Source organism: Aotus nancymaae, unplaced genomic scaffold (genome assembly GCF_030222135.1).
Source record: "Aotus nancymaae isolate 86718 unplaced genomic scaffold, 86718_ANA_hifiasm-v0.15.2.pri h1tg000008l, whole genome shotgun sequence".
Classification (NCBI taxonomy): domain Eukaryota; kingdom Metazoa; phylum Chordata; class Mammalia; order Primates; family Aotidae; genus Aotus; species Aotus nancymaae.
This window is the reverse complement of record NW_026988419.1, coordinates 59,615,004-59,623,538: the sequence shown is the minus strand read 5'-3', so window position 1 is coordinate 59,623,538 and position 8,535 is coordinate 59,615,004. Positions and strand designations below refer to the sequence as shown.

Sequence of the window (8,535 nt, the reverse complement as noted above, 5' to 3'; positions counted from 1 at the left end):
ACTCAAGCTGTGATTGGAAAAATCTTGCCCTTCCTCTTTGCCACAAAACGGAATTGCCTGCCTTCTTCCATTCCTGCACCAAACACATTTGCCCAGACCCCACCAAACACATTTGCCCAGACCCTTCCAAACCAAAGAAGCCTCCGACAAAGGCAGACTATAGGAACCATCACATTCCCGGTGAAACCCAACCGCTTAGTACAGCCTCCCAGAAGAAAAGATCAAATGAGACCAGCTCAGTGGGGTCTTCCCGTAGTGACCCCTGAGTTAACGTATTTATTTTCACGCTGCAACTGCTGATCACTTTACAGAGACATATCATGCTGTAGCTCCGCATGGAGCTGAAGACAAAAGTAACATTTTTATTGTTATAATTATTATAATTATTTTTAACAAAGCTATTAAATAACCTGTACAAAGTTCAAACCGGTCCTAGCGAAAAACCGAGCACTATTTCCAATCTCCCAAGTTCCTTCCGCTTCAATTCAGCAGCGTTTCCTATATACAAGGCCAGCCCAGGGTGGTCCCCCAAAATTGTAGGTCTCCCAGACGGTGGGAACGGTTCAGAGTTTGGAACCGCCCTGGCGTAGGGCAGAGCTCCCAATCACGACCCAAATGCCCCAGGTCCCAACCCTACTCCCGGCTCCTGGGAACTGGGTCCCTGTGTCCGAGGGCCGGGGAAGCTGGGGGCCTGGCTCCATTCTGGGAGGCAAGCAACGGAGAGAGTCCGTCCGGTGAGTCTCCCCTCCGCCAGCTGCCCACAGGTCCCCGGATCTCCCGCAGAGGTGCTGGGAAGGGGGTCCACCTCAGGGAGGGTTCACAGGTCCCCCGGGTCCTCCCGCTTAACCCCGGCTTCAGCAACTTTGAGCTTCTTATTCTGGTGAGTCTTGACGTGCTTGGCTAGATGGTCGCTGCGCATGAAGCGTTTGCCGCACTCGGGGCACGCGAAGCGCTTCTCGCCCGTGTGAGTCCGCAGGTGCCGCTGCAGCTCGTCCGAGCGCGTGAAGCTCTTCCCGCAGAAGAGCCAGTTGCACACGAAGGGCCGCTCGCCTGTGTGCCAGCGCAGGTGCGCCTTCAGGTGCGACGTCTTCCCGTACACCTTGCCGCAGCCCGGCACGTGGCACACGTGCTGCTTCTTCTTGCCCGGCTCCGCCTCAGGGGCGCCGCCCGCCGCCTGGCAGTTGGGGCAGCGACAGCGGCGGCACCTCCTGGCCGTGGCCGCCAGGGGAGCCTTGGTCTGCAGCAGCGCGGCGATCTGGCTCTGATACTGCGCAAAGTCCGACGGGCCCAACACCAGGCCTCTTTGCAGGGCGGCGGCGGCCGCAGCAGCAGCGGCCGCAGAGGCGGGGAAACGGGGCGCGTGGGGGGCCCCAGCACAGGTGCCTGAGAGGCCGCTTCCCGGAACTGCGGAGGACCCCGGCCCGGCGCCTGCCTGCGGGATGCTCCACCACGGGAGGTCGTCGGGGGCCGGATTGGGTGACAACTGGCGGCAGGTGGGCGGCGGGGGCGGTGGCGGCGGCGGCGGCGGGGGCAGCAGGTTGGAATAGCCGGGCGGCAGCGCGGCCTGCGCCGCGTAGGGCACGTAGGCGGGCGCGCAGCTGGCTGGCAGAGCCGCCATGCTCGAGGGCAGCATCTTGACCGGCGAGAACTCGTAGGGGTAGGAGGGGTCGGCGGGGGGTGTGAGCGGAAGCTCATGTGCAGCCCCGAAGGACGGCTGCAGGTGCGTCTTCTGCGGCGTCAGCCCCAGGCTGGGGTGCGGGGGCGGTAGCGCGCCCGGCGAGTGAGCCGGCATGTCGGCGGTCCACGGGTGGAAGAGCCTGGAGGGGGAGCCCAGCGCGGGGTCGTACGGCACTTGCAGGAAGTCCGGGGGCGCCGCCGCGCCCGGCTGGCCGATGCGGCTACAGGTGGCGGCCAGCAGTGCCAGGGGCGAGTGCTTGCCTAGGTCCGGGGAGGCGCTGGGGGTGCGGTCCTGCATACGCAGAGAGGGAGGGCAGAGAAGAGACAAAAGGTTAGCTCCAAGCGCCGACTCCCGGCCTGCCCGCCGCCCCCGCGCCCGCTATTATACTACTGTTCCTCCTCCGCCGCGGCCGTCCCTCCCCCGCCACCGCACCCCACGCACGCACCCACCGGCCGCGGGAAACTTTTGGAGCCTGCGCTACCTGAACGTGGGGCGCGCGAGCGCTTCTTGCTAAACTACTTGGTGCACTGAGACGCCATCCAGCCTTAGAGGAAGCAGGCGCAAAATGGGAGGGGGAGGCATCCGACAGGCCACTCCAGGTTACGCGGTCAGTTAAGAGTCGGAAAACACCCACAACCCGGCCGCCCAGCCGCCCTCCCTCCCATTTAAGCTTTCCTGTCCTCGCGCTCCTCCCCCGCCCGCCCCAGGATGAAATCAGCAGGAGGGCCCAGCAGGGTGAGCTCCGGTCTTGTTCTCAGCCAGCCGGGCACCTCCGAACAATCCCGGATCCATGCGTCCCTCCTGTAAAGGCCACACTCTTGACACCGGATTAGGTGTGAAGTTGGCGTGGGCACCCCTAGGCCTGGCTCCAGCTGCACCCGCCGGCGGGGTTCCCTTTGAGATTCAAGCTGCACGGAGTACCGGGGGAGAACCGGACAGGGCCCTTTCCACCTTTCTCCCGCCCCCTCCGGGCCCAGCCCTGACCTGGAGAAAGGCCTGCAGCGAGTCGTTCCGGAGGACGGCCACCGCAGCCATAGCTCCGGCTTCCAGGCCGCTGGCTGTGGAGCTAGGCACCGCCGCCGAGGCATGGACACCCGAAGGCGAGGACGAACGGCCGCCCAGCCTGCCTCCCCAGAGCCCGCTCTGCGCGCTGGGGCCCTCCCCGCCCTCGCCCCTCGCAGCGCCCCGCTCGCTCGCCCCGCGCGCGGTCTGAGCGCTTCAGGATCACCTCCAAGAATTTGATAAGGACTTTGCTGGGCCGCCAGCCAGTCAGAGGGAAGATTTATGGCTTTGAAGTTTGCCGCTACCCAATCATCAAAGAATAGCGGCTCTTTCAGAAGCGAAAGCAAATCCTTTGAATCCACAAAGCTCCTATGGTGTATTTGTTGGTCTGGATAAAAGAACTGATTATTAGGGGGGATGGGAAGGGAGGAGATAAAGGCGGGACAATTAATGAAGTAATCACTATGTGGGAAATGTATATACACAAATAATTGGATTTTCCTGATCAAAGGGGGCCTTGCCGCCTGGAGACCCGCGCTTGGGTTGCTCGAGACACTCTTCCCGCCCTCCCGCAACACACACACTTGCAATTTAAAGATTTGCACCAAGGCAGCGCCCAAAGTGACAAAGAGTCTTTGTTATCTCTAGAAAAATCTGCCTTCGGCTTCCAGGCGCGGGACTTTGAGACGGGAAGGAGTGTAACTCTCCCCTATATTTGCACACCCTGCACCCTCGCCGCACACGCACCCGCCAGCGCACACAGCGGACCCAAGCGAGTTCTCCGGTGGGGCGTGGGACCGATCGCGCCCGGCCTGCCGCGTGTCCCCCCGCCCGCCGCTGTGGGGCCAAAGGCAGGGCTGTGACCCGGGGCGGGGCCGGGCGGCCGCCCAGCGCGGCGTTGGGTGGCGCGCACGCTCCAGGACAGCCCGCCTGACGAGCGACCGGGGCTCTCGTGTGACGTTCCTGCTGGCGACCGGGAAGTTTTTCGCAGGTCACAACTTTTGCAAAGAGGGCACCTGGGAAAAACACCCGCGCCGCGTATACCCTCAAAGCTGAACTTGGCAGGATACCCAAGGCTACCCGTCAAGCCCACCCGAGGGGAAGAAGCTGTGCTGTCCCGCCCTCTTCTCCTCAGGCCACCCTGGACTCCCAGGAGTCCTGGGCCGGGCCGGGGGTGGCGAAAGCCCCAGCGCTGCTGGTGATTTCTCGCTCCGGGCTCCGCCAAGCCGGCGCGCGCTCTCGCAAGCCTGACAGACCAGGAACTACTTGAAAAAAGTAAGGCGCGGTCGAAGAAGCCTGGTTGTTGTGGTTCCACAAACCACAAATCATACGAGAGAGGCCCCCGAAGGGGGAAGAAGTCAGTACAAACTTGTTCCTGTCACCTTTGGAAAGGAAAAGTTCCTCACCAGGCGCGGGGCGTGCTTTGCCCTGGGCAGGGACGCGCTTGCCGGGGCTCACCTCCTGCGGAAGAGAGTGTCAGCCGCCTGCCTCCTCCTGGCTCAGGGCACAGGGCTCATCCTGCTCCGGCGCTGCGGACCCCGGGATTGCTTCCCACGAGCGCTCGGGCGGGGAAGAGGAAGAGGCGGGGGGCGGGGGCGCCGCGGGGTCCTCACCGCTCTGGGGCATTAGGAGCGGTGAACCGTGATGGAGGCCTCGAGGCCCCGGCTTCCGAGACTGCACTGCGGAGTGGCCGCCGGAGCTCGGCCTACTGCTCTCCCTCACCAGCCTCCTGGTGGACACGGTCTCCACTCTCCAGCCCGCCAGCAGTCGGGGAGTCCCGAACCAGCTCGCGCCCAGCCTCTCTGCCCGTCTTCCTCGCGGGAGCCGCAAGGCGACCGGGACTGACGGACGAGAACGGACGGGGTGACCCATCTCCCAATGCAGTGCCAGAGGTTAGCCTAACTCCAACGGACTCGGAGTCTGGGCTATATAAGGATGCCCTCCGCACTTCCATCAGGGGTCAGGACGAGATGCCTCCAGACCCACCTCGCACGCCCAGGGCGCTCCTGCGGAATGGGAACATCATACTGAAGACCAGTGGGCTGCATGCGACCCAAATACAATGGGTCCCTCGCACATCCCTCACTCGCACGCCACCTTTTCCCTCAACGAGTTGTCCCCTGTAGAACGCGATCGGTGACCACAGTTTGGCCGACCCGATCTGGCTTCTGAAGATAAGGTCGGCTATTCTGGGAGCTGAGAAGGGGAGAGAGCTTAGTGGTTTCATCCGAGATCTGGCAGATCCAGGGGTCGAGTCCTGGAGAAGGGTGGGACTCAAGGGAGCCCTTTCTCGGATGCAAGTCGAAGGCTAGCTCCTTGGCACACACTCGCGCTGGCACATGCCCGCACCCTCGAAGCGATCTGGTACCTTAGCGCTTGTTTCCTCTCCTGCTCCTTTGAGCTCTTCGAAGCCCCCTTTCCCAGGGAGGCGGACAGGGCCGGGCTAAGCAGGACGGAAGGCAGCGCTTTTTGTTGAATCTGATAGCTACTTTACCAAAAAGGCCAGAAGAGCCATTTTACATCTCCGTAGTCACAGGAATTAGCTTTTTTCTCTAAGATGCCCCCATTAGCCAATTAAACCACCATCAGTGGGCAATAGGGTGAAAGATAGTGGCTTAGTGGTTAAGAGCTCGGAGTCTGAGCTCTCTGAAGACAGATTTTTCCCGCCCTGCCACTTTCTAGTTGGTGACCTTGGCGAGCAAGGTACTCAGCCTCTGTGTACCTCAGTTTGCGATTTGTAAAATGGGACTTACAATAGTGCCCCTAGTAGAGTGGCTGAAGGTTTAAGAGTTAATATATGCAAAGTCTTTAGGACTGTGCTGAGAGTACAGTAGGACCTCTCTTGAGTGGTCGCAGTCGGCTGCTCTAGGCCTCATCTCCATTTGTGAAAACCCGCCCAGATTCCGGTCCTCCCAGGCCGCAGCTAAAGTTTGGAAACTTTGCCGAATAGCTGTTTAGCCTCCCCCAACCCCCTTGGCCCTCGGAGCTCCTGAAAAAAGTTCTTAATGAAGTAATGTTGAGAGCGTCCATTAAAAATGCAATGCTGAGAGATCAAAGTACAATATTTATTTTAGAAATTTGTTGCAATCACCAAGAGATACAGGTATCAAGGCCAAATGTCAGTTCCATTACACAAAGCCCCGCGCCCGGGAAGAGCGTGTGGCTGCTCTGCCATAATGTGAAGAGACATCAAAGACCGAGCGCGCTGCAAAAGTGCGCAGCCGGGAGGGAGGGAGCAAGCCCGGGAGGGCCAGGCTCGCCCCAGACAGCGCGGGGGCTGCGGGGGCGGGGGTCAGTTCAAAGAGGTATCCGCTGGGGCGCGAGTTCACAGGAGGGAAGATTTAATGGGCTTTCTTTTGTTGGTGGGTGTGTTTGCACACGGTGGACCCAGGAACTCCTCTGCGGTCCTCCTGCCTCGGGGGCGGAGATGGGGGTGGGGTGGGAGCTGCGAATGTGGAGCAAACTTTAACCATGGCGGGGGGCGGAGAGGTTGAATACCAGTCTCCTGGAAGCGGCTGGCATCGCGGAGCTGCTCTCCAAGCAGTGGGGTTCCGAGGCTGGGAAGTTTGCATTGCAGTTTCTTTGCGGGCGGGCGGCGAGCGCCGACTGCATGCCACCTGCGAGAGGAAGAGGCGGGTGGGTGAACCCGCAGCGACACGCGCAGGGGCCGGACCAACTCTGAGCGCTCTGGGTTAAACTCTGGGGTTGCTACTTCGAGCCCAAGCTTGGTACCTCGCCTCGGGCATTTTCTTGAAGCAAGTAGGGATGCACGCCTCTGGCGTAAATCCAATCAGATAGTCACCCCTCTCCAGTTGATTTTCTAAAAGTCTAGATATTATTTAGATAATTTCAACATATTCTTAATTCTTTGGCCTTTCACAGTAAGGCATTGCTTAACCAGCTGGATCTCGCTCCTCTTTGCCAAGGAGGCGCAACTTTGCAATTGCCCGCATCTGTCTAGTTAAATCCTTGCTATACTAAAGGTTCTGGGAGGATGGGGTTAGAATTTTCCCCGTGCTAATGCGGCACTGAATCGCAGGAGGCTGCCCATGCATTTCTTCAGTCATCTACAACCAAGAATTCTCAGAGCAGTCACTCGGCAGCCTTTTGAAGTTGTGCTAGAGCGGAAAGCTGCTATTGTTCTCATTTCTCAACAAGGAAAGGATCAAACTTTGCCTCTTCAATCTGAAAGATTTTTTTTTTCATGGTGGTCGGGGGAGGGATTGCAATCTGATACTCTAAGTTAACTTTGAGGATTTGGAGTGGTCTCCCAGAATAAGCTGCAGATCAAATCACAGATGCCCTAACGCCAGCATCTCAAGTTGGGGACTCGTCATTGTTAATACGGTGGAGTAGTCAGTCACAAGCAATCATAATGCTGGTAACCTAGCCTGGTGACCGAGCTAGTTTACTTTCCACGGAAATGGGACCATTTCCTCAACTGGAATCCTTGAATTAATTTTAAGTTTAAACTTCCAAATTGGATCAGTATACAATACTGGTTGTAGAATTAGGAGGAATTTTTTAAAAATCTCATCCGATTCTACTCCCTCATTTGATGGCAGGAGGAAACAGCATTTGCATGATACATGTCCTGCTGCACAGTGCTGTGAACTTCAGTAGGTGCTCAATAAATGCTCCCCGATGTTAGATGGTAGAGTGGAATTGTGTGTACCAATATCATCTGCGTAATGACTGGTGCGACAGAGCACACACATGTAGGAGGAAGTCAGAGAGGATTGGTGAGCCCCTCATCAAGGAGCTGGGGTTTGAAGGAAACTTTAAGAACCTACAGAATTTTAACTAAATTTTAATTTTATTGCAAAGAAAGGAAGAGGGTGAAGGGGAAAGGGACGGCAGAAGAAAGAGAATTCTCCTTCAGTGAGAAGTCAAATACAAGGAAGTTTTGGGCCTTTGATTTGTTGGTGTGAACATGGTGAAGTGAGAACAAGGAGTTTGCCCCCGTGCTGTATACATTATTGTAGGAACTCCTGAGCAGGTAAATAATGTGAGTTCAATTCCATTTCTGAAAGCTTCTTCCCTGGGAGGGTTGGCTTGCAGAGAGTCTGGAAGAATAGATGCAAATGCAGCTTTCTAGGTGTGAGATGGTGAAAGTTTTGACTGGGAACTGGTGGTAGTAGTGAAAGGATGACTCACCATTTTAAAGGGGAAAAAGAGCAAAATTTGGTGACAGGTTGGAATAAGACATTAAATAAAGGGGAAACTCAGAAGAACTTTTGAGCACATGGTGCTGGGACAACTGCATATCTACATGTAAAACAATGAAGTTGGACCATTTCCTTACAACACGCACACAAATTAACTCTAATCATAGATTTAAATGTAAAGAGAAAAGAAGTTGGCTTCCTGCTCAAGACACCGATTCCGCTACATTCCACCCAACACACCAGAGAATTTTTGGGAAGTTGGTTTTCCTTCTACTCAGACTTGTATGGAAAGAGGTTATATTAAGGAAGATCTTGATCCTTGTCCTTGTCCAAAAAGATGTCAGCCTTACAACGCGATATTTTCTCCAAAAGGCAAGGAGCAAAAGACGGATGTTGAAAAAGAAACAGAAGGTTGGAGGACAGTTTTTTCCTTCTTAGTTATTTATAGTTAAAGTTGGTATTAAACACTAATTTTTTTGACCTTCTGTAAATGGATCTATAAATCATTTTTCTATTGAAAATGTTTGTGATATTTTGCTTTTGCACTTTTAAAACAACAAGGTGCTTTCATTTTGCACTCTAACTTGAGTTGTTTATTCACTTTATGTAGTAATACCTAATAAAATTTTGAAAATACAAAAAAAAAAAAGAGTTAAACTCTAAAGCTCTTAGAAGAAAACAAAGGAC

The 8,535-nt window shown here is 56.0% G+C and overlaps 1 protein-coding gene and 1 pseudogene across 1 annotated transcript; one reads left to right on the top strand and one right to left on the bottom strand.

Moving 5' to 3' along the window:
- Window positions 1-236: 236 nt before the first annotated feature.
- On the bottom strand, window positions 237-2,889 carry SP5 (Sp5 transcription factor). Its single transcript, XM_012468579.2, has 2 exons — window positions 2,663-2,889; window positions 237-1,969 (listed from the first exon to the last, which is right to left on the bottom strand). The coding sequence occupies exons 1-2, from the start codon at window positions 2,711-2,713 to the stop codon at window positions 818-820; spliced, it is 1,203 nt and encodes a 400-aa protein (XP_012324002.1). The 5' UTR covers window positions 2,714-2,889; the 3' UTR covers window positions 237-817.
- On the top strand, window positions 2,765-5,872 carry LOC105728260 (uncharacterized; annotated as a pseudogene).
- Window positions 5,873-8,535: the final 2,663 nt, after the last annotated feature.